Genomic DNA, 22,470 nt, shown 5'->3' on the forward strand with positions numbered 1-22,470 from the left:
AGTTAAGGTGGAATCTGGGAGCTACTTTTATAGTAAAGGGGTGACCAGAAATCTAATCTCACCCTATTTGTACACACTTCCAAACAAATTTGTTGTGGGGAATTCTGGGTGTCATTGACCAATTTGGTCAGTGATGTCGCCCAATATTCCCCTGTGGTATAACAGCAGCCATGAATATGGTTGTACCAAATGAGACCGGAAGAAACATCTCCCTAACAAATAATATATGAACAATAAAAATGCAACCCCCACTTTACCTCAATTGCATTGAGGGGTAGAGGATTGTAGTTTGTGGCCAAATGCAAAAAAGTAACAAATGTATACCTAGTCATTTGACTAAATACTCTGCACATCAGGATTTGAGCAAAGCTCAGGATACATTAGGAAGGCATAAACAGCACCCCTGTTGGTAGTCTGTAATGAGACCTTAGAACTAAAAGAATTTTCTGGGTGCTGCAAGCTGCCTGGATTCTCCACTATCTAAATAAATTAATGTAGGGTAGAATGACCTTTTAGGAGCAGCAGTAGGGTTTCATCATTGTACGTTGTGCAGAGTTCAGCATTAAGAAATTACTAGCACATTAAAGGATTACCCAAATCTGACATCTTAAGTATCGGTGGAACTTAGTGGGTTGAGTCAGTCTCTGGCTTCTTATATGACTTGGGTACTTCCAACCATGAGATCTCCCTTCTATAAATTCATAACTCTCTTCCTGTCCAGCTGGGAGTTTTGCATGTTCAGCCCCTTTATGTCCTCCGGTATATAAAATAAGAAAGCCAACAAGCGTGGGACATCCTCATGATGGCTACAGTAGGACTGCAAATATATAAAGCCAAGCCCAGATATCTGACCTGTAGAGTTCCTGAAAGATGCACGAATTTGTCATCTAACAAAAACTGAAATCTAAGTTTAAGATGAGCAGACCTTTCTTAATACACAGAACGTTTAAATATGGGCCTACATACCTACCACACTCTGTCTAGAGTATCCAGTAATGAGGTCTATGTTTATGAAACTATAAATATTGGGGTCCTTTTATAAATCAAAGCTTTGTCAGTAATCTTGCTAAAAAAAAAAGCATAATATCTAAAAACATTGAATCCATGCTATTTCTGTAATCCTTTTACCTTTTAGTCTACATTCTGCTAGTTTCTCTGAGTCTTAGCGCAGCTTAAAAGGTCAGGCAATTTGTCTCCCATATATTTCAAGCTAAACAGAATAAGTGAATCTCTTAATCCCCCCAGTACAAGACCCTATGTGACAATACCACTGGAGTGCTGTCTAAACTGATATCCCACAGGCTTAATACCTTTAAAACAATATGACCTCCAAACTCAGAATTAGTTTCAACACTTCATCAGCCCCTATGAGCATTTATCAATGAGCTGTAATGTCTGATGTCTGCTATTGAACTTGACACTGAGTGACGGTCCTGGGGATCTTATTGGGCGATTAGTAGCCCTCCAGCATTAGGTTAGAAAATTGGATTGCTGCATCCGATAAAGGGTGATGGTACAGGCTTGTAAAATCAGATTATCCAGTTTGGATTTATCTCTTTCCTTTTATTTGTACCACAGATGACGAATGTAACTAAAGAATACTGCCTGGACATAGTTGCTAAATTCGAACCTTGCCCGGAAAACAAAAAAGACGACGTCCTGGGGATTGATGGTATGTAAATAAATATAGTAACCTGTATTACCATTTACAGTGTACATGAAACTGCTCCTCCGTGTCTGTTGGCTTGAAGAGTATAAGGGACAAAGGATACTATACTGTTTCCATTGTTTTTAAATGAATCTACTACCAAACAAATTAATAAAATAAGAGTAGTGTTGCTGTCTACAACAATTCATCACAGGTAGAAGATAAGAGAAGCACAGATGCTCATGGCATAAGGCTTACTTCACAAAGCTTTAACACAAGGATAAGAAGGTTATTTTCAAATTTGTTAATGTCATTTTCAAATCTCATTGGACACAGCTAAAAATAAATGTACTTTTTTTTTTTGTAAGGATCCTCATCTTGGTGAGTCGGCTTTGAGTATTGAGAGTATAGCTTTATTCTAAAAAATAGTGCTTTGTCAAATCTATACCCACTTAAGTGGGCCTTAAATGTGAAAGTTTCTTCAGTAATTTCCACTATTTTTGATACAGCTGGAATCAAAATCCTGAGTGATCAACTGCAGAAATTAGTGATTTCAACTGTAAGGAAATGTGATTGTAATTGGTACAATCTAACTCGGCTTAAACATATAATCAAGTAAATTACTATTGTTTTTTGTTTTTCTGGTTTTGATTTTTTTTTTTTAATAACTTGTACTGCAGTTGCTCATTTAAAGCCCAGATTGTGCGATTATAGGGAGGACTGAACTTAGATCATAGCTTTGTTTCATAGTAAAATTTTTAATATTTATCAATATCCCATATATATATAATTGACCAGCACACAACAGTAGGGGGCACAATGGTGATTTGAGAATGTTCTTAAGATTCAAAATGTTATTGAAGCTTATGTAGATGACTTATGTTTATGGCATACACACACAGTACCGTGCAAAAGTTTTAGACAGGTGTGACGAAATCCTGTAAAAGTAAGAATGCTTTCAAAAATATATATTTGTTTACTTCTATCAATTTACAAAATGCAAAGTGAGTGAAAAGAAGAAAAATCTAAATCAAATCAATGTTTTTGGTGTGACTACCCTTTGGCTCCAAACCAGCATCAATTCTTACACTTTGTACACTTGCACAAAGTCTGGGATTTTTTAGGATTAGAGTCAAGTGTATGATTAACTAATTAAGCAAACAGGGGCTAATGATCATCAATTTTATGTATGTAAGTTGAAAGTCATTAACTGAAGCTGAAATAGCTGTGTAGGATGCTTAAAACTGGTTGAGGAACAGCCAAAGGTGAGGTTATAGAAGTCAGTTGCATGTCACAAGTCATGCACCATGGCAAGACTGAGCACAGCAACAAAACACAAGGTAGTTATGCTGCATTAGCAAGGTCGAGCCAAGGCAAAGTTTTCAAAACAGACTGGAGTTTTGAGATGTGCTGCTCAAACTCTTTTGAAGAAGCACAAAGAAACCGGCACTGCTGCAGACCATAGAGGCAGTGGTAGGCCAAACTTAATGCAGAAGATGAATGAAAAATCATGCTTACTTCCCTTCGACTCTGGAAGATGTCCAGCAGTGTAATTGGTACAGAACTGATGGAAACCAGTTACACCCATCTACTGTCCCGATAAGTCTGGCCAGAAGACCTTTGACATGAAAGCAAGGCTAATCGACACAACTATGCTCGAAAACATAGGAGCTGGGGTGCAGAAAAATGGCAGCAGGTGCTCTGGACTGAGGAGTCAACATTTTAAATATCTGTCTGTAGCAGGAGGCAGTTTGTTCACTGAATAGCTGGAAAACAGTACAATAATGAGTGTCTGCAGGCAACAGTAAAGCATGGTGGAGGGTCCTTGCAAGTTTGGGGCTACAGTTTTGCATATGGAGTTGGCAATTGGGTCAGGATCAATTGTGTCCTCAATGCTGAGAAATACAAATGTATTCTGCAGCAGGATAATGACCCCAAACATACAGCCAATGTCTTTATGCACGATCTTCAGCATAAATAAGAACAAGGAGTTCTGGAAGTGATGGTTTGGCCTCCACAGATCCCTGATCTCAACATCATCAAGCCCTTCTGGGATTACATGAATAGACAGGATATGAGGCAGCCTACATCTACACAAAAACTGTGGTTTATTCTGCAAGATGTTTGGAACAACCTACCTCACAAGTTCCTTCAAAAAGTAAGTGTACCTTAGAATTGATAGCAAAAGCATTCTTAATTTCCAACATTTTTTCACACCTGCCTTTTGCACAGTAGTCTAACGTGCAGTGAACCTATTCAAAGGAGGCTATAATGTTGTTTTCTTCTGTTCATTTAGTTTCCATTGAGTTTTAATAAAAAATAAACGATTAATAGTTCTGTTCCTGAAAGCATTCTCAATTCACAGAATTTTCTCATACTTGACTAAAACTTTTGCACAGTAGTGTATATAAAGTGTATGTGTATGTATGTGTGTATATGTATGTATGTGTGTGTATATGTATGTAATGTGTGTGTTTGTGTGTGTGTGTGTGTACTGTATGTGTGTGTGTGTGTATGTATATGTATATATATATATATATATATATATATATATATATATATATATATATATATATAGTGTATATACAGTTTTGCTCATAAGTTTACATACCCTGGCAGAATTTATGATTTCTTGGCCATTTTTTCAGAGATGTCTTGTATGAACTGCAAGTTTGAGATCTCCCCAGAGTGGCTCAATGATATTGAGGTCAGGAGACTGAGATGGCCACTCCAGAACCTTCACTTTATCCTGTTGTAGCCAATGATAGGTCGACTTGGCCTTGTGTTTTGGATCATTGTCATGTTAGAATGTCCAAGTACGTCCCATGCGCAGCTTCCTGGCTGATGAATACAAATGTTCCTCCAGTATGTTTTGATAACATACGGCATTCATCTTGCCATCAATTTAGACCAAATTTCCTGTGCCTTTTGTAGCTCACATATCCCCAAAACATCAGCGATCCACCTCTGTGTTTCACAGTAGGAATATTGTATCTTTCATCATAGGCCTTGTTGACTCCTTTCCAAATGGTTTGAGGACCAGAAGGTTTGAGGCTTGTCTCTGTGCTGTTTGGCATATTTGTAAGTGGGATACTTTGTGGCATTTGCATAGTAATGGCTTTCTTATGGCGACTTGACCATGCAGCCCATCTTTCTTCAAGTGTCTCCTTATTGTGCATCTTGAAACAGCCACACCACATGTGTTCAGAGAGTCCTGTATTTCACCTGAAGTTATTTGTGAGATTTTCCTGGCAGTTGTAGTTGAAATTTCAGTTGTACACAAAACAAGTCTTTAGGCGCTCACATGAACTGTCTTTGTCAGAAGATGGTTTGATGTGAGAAAACCATCATCCCTCAATGTTGATGTAAATTCTTTGGTGCCATTGTGCAGCTGCCAACCACATGCAAAAGAATGGGTTAAGGAACAATCAAAAGCGAAAAACACAGCGCACTAAGGGGACCTTTATATATTAACCACTTGGCGCCATACTACGTCTATTGACGTCATGGGCTTTCGGTGGTTATATCTGAGTAATCCCTGAGGCCACAGACATCATTCAGATATCGGCGTTTTCAGCCGGCGATTCCCTGCACCATAAGAATGATCATAGCGGCTGTTCCGCCGCTTGATCGTTCTTACGGGCAGCGGGAGGGGACGCCCCCCCGCCGCCCTCCGGTGCTTGTACTGACTCACCGCTTCCATTGGTGAGCCGGTGACAGGATCCACCGGCCCCCGCCAGTTACCATAGAGATTTCCAGTGGACCAGATCATCCCCGGAGTCTCTATGATCATTCGGAGGCCGGGCGTGATGTTATGACGTCACGCCCGGCCTCGGTGTTCAAAATAACGGCGCCGATTTGGTAAGTCCCGCCCACATATGAAAACGATGTTCAAACCACACATGTGAGGTATCCCCGCGAACGTTAGAGCGAGAGCAATAATTTTAGCTCTAGACCCCCTCTGTACCCCAAAACATGTAACCAGTAAAAAAAATTCAAGCGTCGCCTATGGGGATTTTTAAATACCAAAGTTTGGCGCCATTCCACGAGCGTGTGCAATTTTGAAGCGTGACATGTTGGGTATCTATTTACTCGGCGTAAAAATTGGGCTAACTTTACTTTTACTTTTTTTTTTTTTTTATTTAAGCATGAAACAGTTTTTTCTTTGAAAAAAACGTGTTTGAAAAATTGCTGCGCAAATACCGTGCGAGATAAAAAGCTGCAACGACCTCCATTGTATTCTCTAGGGTCTTTGCTAAAAAAAATATATAATGTTTGGGGGTTCTATGTAATTTTCTAGCAAAAAAAGTAGGAATTTTACATGTAGGAGAGAAATGTCAGAAATGGCCTGGGCGCGAAGTGGTTAAAAAAAAGTCATTTAGTTGACGTTAGGAAAAAACGCATTCACAAGGAAAAAATCCAGCTTGGGAGCTAAATAACAGTTGTCTATATGAAGAAAAATAAAATCCTTATTGTGATTATCAGACCGTATGTAGCTAAAAACAGCTTAAATTGGAAACAATACCACCAAGCAGCCGGAACACAAGGGGTTAATACTATCTCAATTCTCAGTGTCGGAAGTGAGATGATAGCCCAAGATAAATGACAGGGTCTGATGCTTACACAAAACCAATGGTGAAAAGGTATCGTTTTATAGGACTCACTGTCAAAGAAGCAGAGGATTTCTCCAGATCGATATGCCAGTAGGAGCAATTAGGATATGGAGTGATACCGTTTGGGGTTGTCACTGTCTCCAAAATATGATGGAGACAGATCCGGCCGGAGATCTCGATGCTGCGTGAGCCAGCGTTGAAGGAGACCCAAACGGCTGGCGTAATATCCGTAATTCCTGTGCGGCTGATCTTAAGCAGAGAACTTTATGCAGGGACGGGTTGTCATGCCGAATGGAACTTATGTTTCACGCGCATGCGCTTTCTCAAAGTCAGCTGACAACTGTTATTTAGATCCCAAGTAGGATTCTTTTTCCTTGTGAATGTGTTTTTTTCCTAACGTCTAATAAATTACTTTTAATATATAAAGGTCCCCTTAGTGCGCTGTTTTTTGCTTTTGAAATTTCAGTTGGTCTACCTGACCGCGGTTTCGTTTCAACAGAACCTCTCATTTTCCACTTCTTGATTAGAGTTTGAACATTGTTGATTGGCATTCTCAATTCCTTTGTTGTGTCAAATACCTTTTCCCGCAGATCCTCTGACAATTCTTTTACTTTCCCCATGACTCAGAATCCAGAAACATCAGTGCAGGCAGCACTGGATGAAAGATGCAAAGGTCTGTCAGGAGTTCAGAATCTTATTGACCTTTTATACACATACACTAATTACAAGCAAGCAGATCCCAGGTGAGGATGGTTACCCTAATAGCCATTCAAACCCCTTTGTGTCAACTTGTGTGCATGTTATCAGGCCAAAATCACCAGGGTATATATACTTTTGTTCAGGGGTAGTTTTGTTGCCATTATGATTTCAAAAGAATAAACACAGTTGACATAATGAATGGCTTCAGACAAACACTAACCATGAGTGCAAGAAATGTTTTTGTGGTGGTGTTCATATTCTCTGGAAAATTGCAAAAAAATAATCATAAATTCCACCAGGCTGTAAACTTATGAGCACAACTGTATATGTATATGTGTGTGTATATAATCTATAATGTATGCATGTACTGTGTGTGTATATGAGTGTAAATAAATGTGTGTGTGTGTATATACAGTGTGTGTATATACAGTGTGTGTGTGTGTGTGTGTGTGTGTATATATATATATATATATATGTATGTATATATATATATATATATATATATATATATATATATAAATATAAATATCTCGATCTCATTTATATATATATTACAAACACACCCCTAAAAAAAAGTTTCCTTTAAAGCCTGATTTTCCACCTACAGGTGCGACCAGTGCGTTTTAGTGCTTTTTTTTCATCTGTCGTTTGTAGGGCAGCCAATTAATTTCAATATGCTGCCCTGTGCAGGAGAATCACAAACAAAAGTCCCTGACTCTTTTTTTTTTTTTCCAAAAACGTGCCGCACCAAACCGAATAGTTTGTAGATGCATGGGGTTTCCATTAACAGTCGTCTGCTAAAGGACAGCGCATTTCTCTGCGTGTCGGGAAAGCATACAATTTTGCACTCATTCCCAACACACAAAGATCTGAACTTCACCTAAGATAAATGACCATGAAATGATGTGGTTTTGGATGTGTACTGATGGAAAATCAGGATATAGGCAGCTACAAAGAGATGTTACATTGATATATTTGAAGGGCATTCCAGTCTTTAGACAAACTAGTTGAATGCCTCAGCACTAATACTGATTCTTTTTTTTTCCTTTTTTTTTTTTTTTTTACGTATTATCTGTTTACTTTTCCTGTATGCATCATTCGTCCTTTTCCCTATCCACTGCTAGCCATAGACACATGACTCAATAACTGAGCAATGTAAAGTGCTACAGCCCATAGTAATCAATAATATTTCAGTAGTACTTTTGACTATGCTTCCCTATTAAGCAGGAGTGTGGATTGTTTTTGACAATTAATGAATATCTATATTAGATTTGTAGTACTTTTGACATTTGACTATGCTTCCCTAGTAAGCCATGGGCGTGTGGATTGTTTCTGATAAAGGAATATCTATATATGTGTGCACCACTGCTATGTTACTTAAGCCATCCTACGGAGCGCATAATTGTATAAAAATGTCATACATGGATAACATAGAATTTGCTCTCCATAGCTTTCATTCCAGTGGTTGAGAATGTGTACATAATCAGTGCTCAATACAGCCTTTTACAAGCGGATGGGGATATTGGTCATGTTGTATCTACGAGAGCAATCACTGTAGAACATAATAACTGTGTCATCGATACACAAGGTTATTGGCTGGGGTAAAGCAAGGTTATAGAGTTATCAGAAGAAATGCATTCCTTTGGAGATTCATCACATTGTCATTTGTGAAAAGTTTCCCCATAAATCATTGGGAGGATTGTTTTGGCATGGACAGCACTCTGATGACAGATATTGAACCAGTGACATGCTTTGTGATTCATTGCTAACAGGTTTCACCAACTACATGCGGAGCCCAGCAGGAGATATCTTCAATCCGGAACATTATCAAGTCAATCAAGAAATGACCTTGCCACTCAGCAACTACTTCATTGCATCATCTCACAATACCTACTTGATGGGAGACCAGCTCATGTCTCAGTCCCGTGTTGACATGTATGCTTGGGTTTTACAAGCCGGGTGTCGCTGTGTGGAAGGTGAGCAATAAGAATTTAAAGCAGACCTATACTTAAAGTTAAAGTCTAACAGGAATTCATTAGCATAGTTTAATTCGAAAAAACTAATTGGTAAAAAAAAGAGGGGATTTACCAAGCAGACAGCATCTGCAGTAGCTGTGCGTGTCCGTCAATCAGCTTCTACCTTTCATTTTCAAAGCTTTAAGCCCCGTTCACATAGTTTCATAGTTAGTAAGGTTGAATAAAGACACCAGTCCATCCAGTAAAACCTGAGTGAATGTCTGCAATTGTCCCTATCCCTGTACATTGCACACTCACATCGGTCCCTACACCCTCAATGAGCCCACAATCCAAGGTCCCCATTCATATACTAGGGCCAATTTTGGACAGAAGCCAATTAACCTATGTGCATGTCTTTGGATTGTGGGAGGAAACCGGAGTACTTGGAGGAAACCCACGCAGGCACAGGGAGAACATGCAAACTCGGTGAGAGTGCTAACCACTACACCACTGTGCCGCCCACTATGCAATTTTCACTTGATTCTGCATGTCGCATAGGGCAGCCCATTTACTTAATCCTGCTTCTTTTCGGGCAACAAGCTTCATGAGATTTTGAAAGGAGTAATTTGCCATGCGATGATCGCAGAAGAATCGCATCACGTTTGGGGTGCCATTAAGGGATAATGGCACCCAAACATGCATTGCATGTTGTGCAGCGATCACCATATGATTTGAGATTATGGGCAGAATCGCAGATATTTTGCCCATGATTCCAAATCGCAAGATGTGACTGGGGCCCTACTGAACAAGGTAAAGAAGCTGATTGGATGCTGCACACAGCTGCTCCAGATTGTCTGCTCTAGTTTTGATACATTTCTCTTCATGTACCTTTTAGCAAATAATTCCCAATTAGAGGAAGAAAAGCATTTGTGATGGTGCCCATTAGAAGACTGGTGGACATACCATGTCCATTCTTGATTCCAATTACTGGATAACATTAATAAATGTCATTAGGTCTCTAGATGAGATCAAGAAACTAGAAGAGCCATTTCCCAGGGCCATTGTAGAGTGCCAATTGTGGGGTGCTATATCATTTACAACTCGCTTATCTCACACTGTTTGAAAAAAAAAATTTAATTGTATATACAGATGTTCAGTGACGTAACCCTATAAATAATCTGATGTACTAATACGGATGAAGACCCCATACTCATAACATATTTCTTTTAAATAATGCCTTGCTCCATTTAACATGAAACTCTAAAAAAACATGTTTTGCTGCTTCAGGCATATGGTGGAAAGGGTAAAATCTCTTGATTTTTTTTTTTCTTTTCTTGGGGGGAGGTTCCTGTCTTTTTGGAGAAATTTCCCTCCACTTCCTGTGACAGAGACACAACAGGTAGAAAGTAAGGCTGCTTTCACACTGGGGCGGTATTCAGGCGTTACAGCGCTAAAAATAGCGCCTGTGTAGCGCCTGAAAAAAACGGCCCCTTTCCCTCCAGTGTGAAAGCCGGAGGGCTTTCACACTGGAGCGATGCGCTGGCAGGACGGTGAAAAAAGTCCTGCTAGCCGCATCTTTGGAGCGGTGAAGGAGCAGTGTATTCACCGCTCCTATACCGCTCCTACTCATTGAAATCAGTGGGACACCGCGGCAATACCGCCGGCAAAGCGCCGCTGCAGCGGTGCTTTGCGGGCGGGTTTAACCCTCTTTCAGCTGCTAGCGGGGGTTAAAACCACCCCGCTAGCGTCCGCAGACCGCCGCTAAAACGACGGTAAAGCGCCGCTAAAAATAGCGGCGCTTTACCGCCGACGCCGCTCCCGCCCCAGTGTGAAAGCAGCCTAAGGGGAAATCCTACTCAGAAGGTGGCTGCCAGAATGCATATCCACATTGATAGATTTCCATCTGTTAAATGCCATTGGGTAGTGAGAAATGCATCAACAACATCAGGTAAGTTAAACATAATAGAACGTTAGCTGTACTAATGCCTTTCAATGGAAAAAATAATATACAGTATATACAGTATCTCGCAAAAGTGAATACACCCTTCACATTTTTTGTAAATATTTTATTATATCTTTTCATGTGACAACACTGAAGAAATGACACTTTGCTACAATGTAAAGTAGTGAGTGTACAGCTTGTATAACAGTGTAAATTGTCAGCGCAAAATAACTCAACACACAGCCATTAATGTCTAAACCCCTGGCAACAAAAGTAAACCCTTTAGTGAAAATGTCCAAATTGGGCCCAATTAGCCTTTTTCTTTCCCTGGTATCATGTGACTCATTAATGTTACAAGGTCTCATGTGTGAATAGGGAGCAGGTGTGTTAAATTTTGGGGTTATTGCTCTCACTCTCTCATACTGGTCACTGGAAGTTCATCATGGCACCTCATGGCAAAGAACTCTCTGAGGATCTGAAAAAAAGAATTGTTGCTCTACATAAAAAGGCATATGGTATAAGAAGATTGGCAAGAACCTGAAACTTAGCTGCAGCACGGTGGCCAAGACCATACAACAGCTTAACAGGAAAGGTTTCACTCAGAACAGGCCTTGCCCTGGTCGACCAAAGAAGTTGAGTGCACATGCTCAGTGTTATATCCAGAGGTTGTCTTTGGGAAATAGACGTTTGCGTGCTGCCTGCATTGCTGCAGACTTTGAAGGGGTCGGGGGTCAGTCTGTCAGTGTTCAGACCATACGCCACACACTGGATCAAATTGGTCTGCATGGCTGTCGTCCCAGAAGGAAGCCTCTTCTAAAGATGATGCACAAGAAAGCCCGTAAACAGTTTGCCGAAGACAAGCAGACTAAGGACATGGTGTCAGGTCACCTTGAGGCTAAGTGACAGATGCACACCGTAGGAATCAGGAGTGCACCGCAAGGTTGTGGACCCTACAGCTGACTGCTGCGGACGGGAGACAAGTCCCACCGGGGTTAGAGTGCAAGATTCCCTGGGGCGCGGAGTCTAAGAGCCAGCAGGTGTTCACCAGAGCCTCGAGTGGTGAGGATGGACTTGGCTGCAACTGGCTCCAGGTCGCGACCCCAAGGGTCCCCCAGCTCACACCCACAGTAGGCAACAGGAGGATAGGGATGGTGAGGGACAAAGCCAAGGTCGGGACCACAAGGAGACTGGAATAGTCAGGGACACGCCAAAAGGTCAGGATCACAGGCAAACAGGGATAGTCAAAGACACGCCAAAGTCAGTAACGGAACAACAGAAGAGCACACGGCAGGTAACAGGAAGCTAAACACACAAAGGAATACACAATGGTTGATCAGCACTCTTGGCTTGCAGTGCACAGGTTAATATAAGGTTCCCTGATAGGGCCTGGGGTGGAGCCATGCTTAGAGGAGAGGTTATAAAAACCACCAGGTGGAAGTGGCTGGCCTCTTAGTCTGAACACATGAGGGGAGGTAAGCAAACAGGAAGATCACTGCATAACCATGACACATGGATTACTGGAACCATGTCCTGTGATCTGATGAGACCAAGATAACTTATTTAGTTAAGATGGTGTCAAGCGTGTGGCGGCAACCAGGTGAGGAGTAAGAAGACAAGTAAGTGTGTCTTGCCTACAGTCAAGCATGGTGGTGGGAGTGTCATGGTCTGGGGCTGCATGAGTTCTGCTGGCACTGAGGAGCTACAGTTCATTGAGGGAACCATGAATGCCAATGTTTACTGTGACATACTGAAGCAGAACATGATCCCCTCCCTTTGGAGACTGGGCTGCAGGGCAGTATTCCAACATAACGACCCCAAACACACCTCCAAGACAACCACTGCCTTGCTAACAAAGCTGAGGGTAAAGGTGATGGACTGGCCAAGCATGTCTCCAGACCTAAACCCTATTGAACATCTGTGGGGCAATCTTCAAATGGAAGGTGGAGGAGCACAAGGTCTCTAACGTCCATCAGCACCGTGCTGTCATCACGGAGAAGTGGAAGAGGACTCCAGTGCCAACCTGTGAAGCTCTGGTGAATGCTATACCCAAGAGGGATAAGACGGCACTGGAAAAATATGGTGGCCACACAATATATTAACACTTTTTGGGCCTAATTTGGACATTTTCACTTAGGGGTGTACTCACTTTTGTTGCCAGCGGTTTAGACCTAAATGGCTGTGTGTTGAGTTATTTTGAGGGTCCCCCATTTACTTGTCAAAGGACTTGTCAAAAACCTTCTGTGTTTTAACCTTTTTGACACTTTTTTTTGTGAAATGGTAGGGGTACATTTGTACCCCATTACCAATTCACACGGGGGAGGGCAGGATCTGGGGGTCCCCTCGTTCAAGGGGGCGTCCAGATTCTGATAAGCCCCCCACCCGCAGACACCCACAACCACTGGGCAAAGATTGTGGGGATGAGGCCCTTCTCCCCATCAACATGGGGACAAGGTTCTTTGGGACTACTCCAAAGCACCCTCCCAATGTTGAGGGCATGTGGCCTGGTACAGTTCGGGAGGGGGGCGCCCCCTGTCTCCCCCTCTTTTCCTGCGGCCTGCCAGGTTGCATGTTTAGATAAGGGTCATGTATGGATTTTTGGGGGGCCCATGCCATATTTTTTTTCATTTTGGCATGGGGTTCCCCTTAAAATCCATACCAGACCTTAAAGGGACCAGGGCATAAACTCCACACAGAGGGTCAACGCGTTTCATCCGTTAGGCCTTAATCATGGTGAACGGCCAAAATGTGTTGGCTCTCTGTGTGGATTTTATGCTTCGTTCCATTTAGGCGATCTGTGGATTCTACCAAAGTGGCAGCATTTGTTTAAGATTCCGATTCTATAGGCCTTACAGTGACTGACTGCTTGAGCACTGGTGAACACACTTACCATGACTAGGGAGAGTAGGTAGCAGAATTTTGTCTGGATGCCAACATATATGCATTTTGGGGATTATCTTTGACGCGCTAATACCATTTGACAATTGGAGAAGAGATTTCTACCCCTAGCAATACAACCCCAACTTATGCGGCTGACAGTTTTGGCCCCAGTGGCCACTTTGATTCTCTTTCAAAGTGCCATTTAAAGTTCCATTTGGGAAAAATTCTTGTGTTCCTATACCAAATTAACGATCTGCCCAAAAAGTATGTTGCTCTGTTCCAATTTTTTTTATTTAATTTTTAATCCAGACACCCCCACCCAAACACTTGTATAGCCTCATCGTTAACTTTTCTTCACCGTCATAAGAGTAATGCAGTTTTGGTTGTAATTGGATGGTGAAGAAAAGCAGCTCACTGATGGGGTCATCTCTGTGCTTTTTTGCTCTAATCAAAAAGTTTTATTAGATTCACAGCAACATGCAATGTGGTGGTGCTTTTTCATCTAGAAGTTTGAATGTGGATGTACAAGGCATTACCAGCTACTAATACAAAGACATAACTAAATACATTTAAGTACGGTATATTTAATGAATACATAACTTGATTAAACAAAAGTATTTTAATATCCCCTTACACTTTGTAAAAATGTAATAAAAAAAAGTGAAGTTAATAAGTTATTATCCACATTTTGCAATCTTTTGAAAGAAAACTCCCTTTTCGACATAAAAGGAATAGGGTATAAAAATGATAAGAGGGAAATATTGTCTTTTCAAAAATCTCTGGCTGAAATGAGCTGACAGAACGTCGGCAGAATCTAAAAAACACACATCTAAAGTATTTGTTTCTTGGTGACCTGGACGTCTCGCTTTTCCAGGGGATGCGATAAAAGGCTTTTACAGCAAGGCAGATTCTTTTAAACAGACTCCAAATAAATCGAGTCTTTTATTTACAGAAATAGTCAGTTTTTGTGGCTGAGCAAATACTGGTTTAGCTGATCTTAAGCTGCAGAATGCACAGCTTTCATGTAGAAACAGGGTCATTGGAAAAGGACGTTTTTGTGGAGAGGCAACTTTGATAATCAGTGCTTTGGGAAAGAGAGAGTGCGTGAATTTTCAGCAGCAGTAATCTATAAATATGGGTTGTCCGTGACCGACATGACTACCTAGGTGTGCCATGGTAGTGGTGAGGGTTTCACAATTGCCAATACACACTCATGGAATATACTTACCTGCCTCTGCAGAATGGTTCTGTCTTTTCTGTTTCCTCGCCCACCCTTCAGGAATGGGAATGATCAAGATTTTTTTTCTTTTGCCAATATTTTAGTGAAAATAATCTGGCTATTTTGGCCAAATTCTACATTTCAGCAAAATGCATTGAATTTAATGGGCAAGGTGAAAGCAGAGTTCCACCCGAAAGTTGAGCTTCCACTTTAAGCACTCCTCGCCCCCTTGTGATTTTTTTTTTTTTGGGAGGGGGGTATGGGTACCTGGTTTTGACAGGTACTTCCTGTCTCACTTCTTTCTTCCACCACCTAGGTGGCAACTCTTCTCCCCCTAGGCGGCTCATCTCTCTCTGCAAACTTCTGGGACACATCACAGGTCCCAGAAGATTACCTGGCCCCAAGGAGAGCGCAGCGCATCTTGTGCATGTGCACTGCGCACCCGGCTGTGAAGCCACAAGCTGTCACAGCTGGCTGCCCACAGTAGAAATGACAACACCGTGGGGAGAGGCGCAAGGTTTGGGGCGGCTGCATCGATGGACCATGCGATAGGTGAGTGTCTGTTTATTAAGTCAGCAGCTACACTTTTTGTAGCTGCTGACTTTAATAAACTTACAAAACAGTGGAACTCCGCTGGTGGCTTTTTACAGTGTTATAGGCTTTAAAGCCCAATTGTACCCTCCAGAATAAATGAACCGTGTAATTCTGGGCCTGGGCATAGGAATTTACAAAAGCAGTAACAGATAATTTCTACAGCTATAACAGTAGAGTACATCTGAAACAGTTGCATCCAGTTTGTAATAAATGGTTTTGGCTATAGTTCCACTATACAGTTATAGCGATACCCTCACTTAAGAGGGCCGCAAGTTTGGTTTGGGTCCTGAGCACAGCTCCGCCAACCCCCCGGCAATCTGCACTACCCACTCTGGCACAGTTAGTATCTAGCAATACACATTAAATCACTTATACTCTAAATATGTGTATGTGCGTGGGTGGATAACTCAAGCTCATAGACAATCTTTGAAAGTATATAACTGACTTTACTTGTTGTTTTTATAAAAGGAATAACATGAATCAAACATTTGGATTGCAACCCATAAGCAGGTCCCTGCAGTAACCAGTAATAAAGATAAACAGAGTAATCAGCATAAGATTAAGTATAAGTATTGCTATGCAACTCTAACGCTGCCCTTTTTCAGCTACTTCCCCGCATGGGTAAACTAACACCCAGCACTATCTACCTATGCAGTCAGGCCTGACTGATCTAGATGGAAGTCCAGTGAAACAATATTCGCTAGCAATCTTTCGGTGGTGCACTTGAAGAACAACTTTGTAATCCAAACTAATAATAAAGATAAAGTGTCTGTCTTTAAACAGCTCTCACCACCCGGACAAGTCCAAGTCCGATTCGTCTAGGAACAGGAATCCACCGACCTCCGTGTCTTCAATCCTTCTGGTGTACTGCAGCAAGGATGAGAAGATGTCTCTCAGGTACAGCTAGGCTGGCAGAGGGCTCTTTGGAAAAGAGCACAAGGCCCAGGCTTCAGGCCTTGTGCCTCCAGCAGTCCAGCACAGACCTCCTCTTGCTAGGAGAAAGGGGGGTGTCCAAAGAGGAAGAACTAGGCCTCTCCCCCTCCTTATATATCCTCCCCCATGAGTCTCTGAGGCATAACTCCAAACATCCTGGGAACCAGCGGGGTTCTGGGAACAGTAGTTTTATAGTCCTTAAAGAGACCCCGCTACACAGTATACCAGTGGTTTTGTATGAGCATTTAGCCATGAAGAATACTAATTTTTTTGGGGGATATGTGGAGATCCTAAGTTCCAAGAAGGTTCTGCTGTGCTCTATACAGGTTCAGTTTTAGGGCTTTTTGATTCATTTAGTCCCTTCTCACCATAACCTTAAAGTAGGATGAAGCGTTCAGAGTTTTTTAACTTAACACATCAAGCACAATACACACATTGTCCAACAAATTATCTGTTAAAATTCTTACCGCAGCGCTTGCAGTTTACTACTTTCAAAGCTGCTGGGTCCTGTTCTCTGTGTGCTGAACTTCCAGTCTTCACATGAAAGAGTTAACAGTGGACAGTGCAGTCTTTAGCCAGTCGGTTGGAGAAGGGAGGGGGAGGAGGAAAGAGGAATAGGGGAGTGCCATGCCAGCTTAAGCTGCAGGGAATGTGTTTCTATTGATGCACACAGTATAGGGAGAGATGGCAGTAGTCCCTTAAATTCAAGCATGGCTCCATAGGATGCTGCAACAGGAAGGATTAAAAGATGGATGCTGTATACATAGCAAGTGATAAAATCAGCTGCCGACAGTGTTAATTTAGTCAACTAAAACATTTTATTCGACCAAAATGACTAAAACATTTTAGTTGACTAAATGAATACTATTTTAGTCGACTAAAACGAAAACAATTGAGATGACTAAAATACGACTAAAACTAAAAGCAATTTTAGTCAAAAGGCTAAAATGAGACTAAAATTAAAATGCCATTTTAGTCAAAAGACTATGACTACAACTAAATTGAAATTACTGAAATGTACTGGAGATTTAGTCTACTAAATACGACTAAAACTAAAACAATTGCAGACGACTAAAATGGGACTAAAACTAAAATGCAACTTTAGTCCCAAGACTAAAATTAACACTGGCTGAAGAAATGCTTAATAAGGGATTTATTAATGGTTAAACATCTAAAACAAGTAAACCTGTACAGTCTGTAACTGCATTCAGAACCAAAATTACATATTTTTTTTTCTAAAGGGCACAATTGGGCTTTAAATGGCTTCTGAGGGTTAGTGATGACCCCTGTCGCAGTCTAGCCTGCAGTTTTCTGTGTGAAATTATTACCTCCTTGCTGCAGTGGTTCTGCTATATCCGTGATTCCATTCACATGTGCTTCTGTGTTCACCTATGGGTGTCGGCTGCTCTACTGTGGATTTATAGCCCCTTCCCTTCTAGTACTTCTTGGCCTGCCTTCCAGTCCGCTTCCTAATATATAGACATGCTCAGTATAACTTGGGTTGCCTGAGCAACTTCCTAGTTCTCTGAGCTCCGGATTTGCCTTGTATTGTATTCTGTGGTTGATTAACCATGTACCGTATATACTCGAGTATAGGCCGACCCGAGTATAAGCCGAGGCCCCCAATTTACCCCCAAAAAACTGGAAAACTTATTGACTCGTGTATAAGCCGAGGGTGAGACATGGCTGTCCATCCCTGTGTGTCCGTCCATCCCTGTGTGTGTGTCCGTCCATCCATCCCTGTGTGTGTGTCCATCCATCCATCCATCCCTGTGTGTGTATCCATCCATCCATCCATCCCTGTGTGTGTGTGTGTGTGTGTGTGTATCCATCCATCCCTGTGTGTGTGTGTGTGTGTGTGTATCCATCCATCCATCCATCCATCCCTGTGTGTGTGTGTGTGTGTGTGTGTGTGTGTGTATCCATCCATCCATCCATCCATCCCTGTGTGTGTGTGTGTGTGTGTGTGTGTGTGTGTGTGTGTGTGTCCGTGCAGCCTTGTGTGTGTGTCCAGCCTACCTGTGTCCCAAGCCTCCGTCCCGAGCCGCCGTCGTCCCGAGCCTCCTCCGTCCCGTGCCGTGCCTCCTCCGTCCCGTGCCTCCTCCGTCCCGTGCCTCCTCCGTCCCGTGTCTCCTCCGTCCCGTGCCGTGCCGTGCCTCCTCCGTCCCGTGCCTCCTCCGTCCCGTGCCGATGGATCGCCGCTCTTCTCGGCGGCCATTCTACAATTCAAAATTCCGCCTCCGCCTGTGATAGGCGGAACACTCAATTTCCCAGCAGCCTGTGTTCCGCCTATCACGGACATCCTCTCATACTCGTCCGTAGTATGAGAATGAGCGGATGTCCGTGATAGGCGGAACACTGACTGCTGGGAAATTCAGTGTTCCGCCTATCACAGGCGGAGGCGGAGAAGGAGGCGCGGCTTTTGAAAATTAATGTCCGCCGTCTGTCTGCTCGATACGCTGATCGAGCAGTCAGACAGCGGCGACTCGAGTATAAGCCGAGGGGGCACTTTCAGCCTCAAAAAAGAGGCTGAAAATCTCGGCTTATACTCGAGTATATACGGTACCTACCCCGACTTCATCTACTGTTTTTGCTTGCATGCCACCTGCCCTAACTTTGGCTCGTTTCCCTGACCCTCTTCAGTCTCCTGCTATCTGAGCTCTGTACACATGAGTGATCTCCGCATGATCAGCTGGGTGTACCAAGGGCAGCAACCTGATTTCCAGTTTTCTGCAAAACCATCCTCACCAACGGGGGCCTCGGTGAAGAAGGCTGGGGCTTAGACTCCGTTCCCTGAGGAACCCAGAGTTGGCTTTCTACCAGGGCTCACTACCACAGAAACCTGACTGCCCCCAATTAGCTAGGAACATGACATTAAATAATGAGGAACAAAGCAACCAGAAACCAAACATGGAACATTTTTATATTGATATGTGATCATAATGCTACCATCAACAAGCTGATCAAGTGGATTTGTGAGAAATCAAAGCCATTTTTTTTTTTTTATTAAATGAAAAAACAAAATCTATGTAGGCTACGTTGTGCTACTAATCCCTAACCCTATGAACCTCAAAGTCTTTATCAGGCTGTGTTCTAGGTATATATAATGCATAGGTTTAAAGGATAAGTTCACCTTTAAGGAGCATGTTGTATATTTAGGGTATAACATGTAACATGCTACTTTAGGGCTAGGGCACAACACATGCATCCCAGTGCTTTTTTTTTCTTTCTGCATACAAAACGCATAGAATGTAGGTTACATTGTTTTCATTGGCATAGTTAATCACGTAAGGACCAGTCGCCACAGTCATACTGTGGCAGGTTGGCTCCCCTGAGCAAGCCATCATAGCTGTACGTCGGGCGCGTTAAGAGCACAAGGGGATGCACGATTACTGAGCTGATGCACATGCCTGGCGGGCGCGATGTCTACAGGGCACCCGCAATCTCTTCTGAGAAAGACAGAACGGATGTCGGCCAATGTAAACCGACAGATCTCCATTCTGTCAGGGGTGAGGAGACTGATCTGTTGTTTCTACTATTTAGGAACAGCGATTGGTCTCCTCCCCCATGCTATTTTGGCCAAATTCTACATTTCAGCAAAATGCATTGAATTTAATGGGCAAGGTGAAAGCAGAGTTCCACCCGAAAGTTGAGCTTCCACTTTAAGCACTCCTCGCCCCCTTGTGATTTTTTTTTTTTTGGGAGGGGGGTATGGGTACCTGGTTTTGACAGGTACTTCCTGTCTCACTTCTTTCTTCCACCACCTAGGTGGCAACTCTTCTCCCCCTAGGCGGCTCATCTCTCTCTGCAAACTTCTGGGACACATCACAGGTCCCAGAAGATTACCTGGCCCCAAGGAGAGCGCAGCGCATCTTGTGCATGTGCACTGCGCACCCGGCTGTGAAGCCACAAGCTGTCACAGCTGGCTGCCCACAGTAGAAATGACAACACCGTGGGGAGAGGCGCAAGGTTTGGGGCGGCTGCATCGATGGACCATGCGATAGGTGAGTGTCTGTTTATTAAGTCAGCAGCTATACTTTTTGTAGCTGCTGACTTTAATAAACTTACAAAACAGTGGAACTCCGCTGGTGGCTTTTTACAGTGTTATAGGCTTTAAAGCCCAATTGTACCCTCCAGAATAAATGAACCGTGTAATTCTGGGCCTGGGCATAGGAATTTACAAAAGCAGTAACAGATAATTTCTACAGCTATAACAGTAGAGTACATCTGAAACAGTTGCATCCAGTTTGTAATAAATGGTTTTGGCTATAGTTCCACTATACAGTTATAGCGATACCCTCACTTAAGAGGGCCGCAAGTTTGGTTTGGGTCCTGAGCACAGCTCCGCCAACCCCCCGGCAATCTGCACTACCCACTCTGGCACAGTTAGTATCTAGCAATACACATTAAATCACTTATACTCTAAATATGTGTATGTGCGTGGGTGGATAACTCAAGCTCATAGACAATCTTTGAAAGTATATAACTGACTTTACTTGTTGTTTTTATAAAAGGAATAACATGAATCAAACATTTGGATTGCAACCCATAAGCAGGTCCCTGCAGTAACCAGTAATAAAGATAAACAGAGTAATCAGCATAAGATTAAGTATAAGTATTGCTATGCAACTCTAATGCTGCCCTTTTTCAGCTACTTCCCCGCATGGGTAAACTAACACCCAGCACTATCTACCTATGCAGTCAGGCCTGACTGATCTAGATGGAAGTCCAGTGAAACAATATTCGCTAGCAATCTTTCGGTGGTGCACTTGAAGAACAACTTTGTAATCCAAACGAATAATAAAGATAAAGTGTCTGTCTTTAAACAGCTCTCACCACCCGGACAAGTCCAAGTCCGATTCGTCTAGGAACAGGAATCCACCGACCTCCGTGTCTTCAATCCTTCTGGTGTACTGCAGCAAGGATGAGAAGATGTCTCTCAGGTACAGCTAGGCTGGCAGAGGGCTCTTTGGAAAAGAGCACAAGGCCCAGGCTTCAGGCCTTGTGCCTCCAGCAGTCCAGCACAGACCTCCTCTTGCTAGGAGAAAGGGGGGTGTCCAAAGAGGAAGAACTAGGCCTCTCCCCCTCCTTATATATCCTCCCCCATGAGTCTCTGAGGCATAACTCCAAACATCCTGGGAACCAGCGGGGTTCTGGGAACAGTAGTTTTATAGTCCTTAAAGAGACCCCGCTACACAGTATACCAGTGGTTTTGTATGAGCATTTAGCCATGAAGAATACTAATTTTTTTGGGGGATATGTGGAGATCCTAAGTTCCAAGAAGGTTCTGCTGTGCTCTATACAGGTTCAGTTTTAGGGCTTTTTGATTCATTTAGTCCCTTCTCACCATAACCTTAAAGTAGGATGAAGCGTTCAGAGTTTTTTAACTTAACACATCAAGCACAATACACACATTGTCCAACAAATTATCTGTTAAAATTCTTACCGCAGCGCTTGCAGTTTACTACTTTCAAAGCTGCTGGGTCCTGTTCTCTGTGTGCTGAACTTCCAGTCTTCACATGAAAGAGTTAACAGTGGACAGTGCAGTCTTTAGCCAGTCGGTTGGAGAAGGGAGGGGGAGGAGGAAAGAGGAATAGGGGAGTGCCATGCCAGCTTAAGCTGCAGGGAATGTGTTTCTATTGATGCACACAGTATAGGGAGAGATGGCAGTAGTCCCTTAAATTCAAGCATGGCTCCATAGGATGCTGCAACAGGAAGGATTAAAAGATGGATGCTGTATACATAGCAAGTGATAAAATCAGCTGCCGACAGTGTTAATTTAGTCAACTAAAACATTTTATTCGACCAAAATGACTAAAACATTTTAGTTGACTAAATGAATACTATTTTAGTCGACTAAAACGAAAACAATTGAGATGACTAAAATACGACTAAAACTAAAAGCAATTTTAGTCAAAAGGCTAAAATGAGACTAAAATTAAAATGCCATTTTAGTCAAAAGACTATGACTACAACTAAATTGAAATTAC

General features: G+C 42.5%; 1 protein-coding gene across 5 annotated transcripts in view; it reads left to right on the plus strand.

The window, feature by feature from the left end:
* The window catches only part of PLCH2 (phospholipase C eta 2), a 998,026-nt gene that overhangs the window by 752,137 nt on the left and 223,419 nt on the right, over positions 1-22,470 (plus strand). For all 5 annotated transcript variants that reach the window (XM_077457673.1, XM_077457675.1, XM_077457674.1 and 2 more), the window contains 2 exons: positions 1,579-1,672; positions 8,733-8,936. In XM_077457673.1, the coding sequence (XP_077313799.1) occupies positions 1,579-1,672; positions 8,733-8,936 (298 nt within the window). The remainder of the gene's footprint in view (positions 1-1,578; positions 1,673-8,732; positions 8,937-22,470) is intronic.

Source organism: Lithobates pipiens, unplaced genomic scaffold, assembly GCF_037356315.1.
Source record: "Lithobates pipiens isolate NorthernLeopardFrog02 unplaced genomic scaffold, aLitPip1_a1.2 Scaffold_27, whole genome shotgun sequence".
Classification (NCBI taxonomy): Eukaryota; Metazoa; Chordata; class Amphibia; order Anura; family Ranidae; genus Lithobates; species Lithobates pipiens.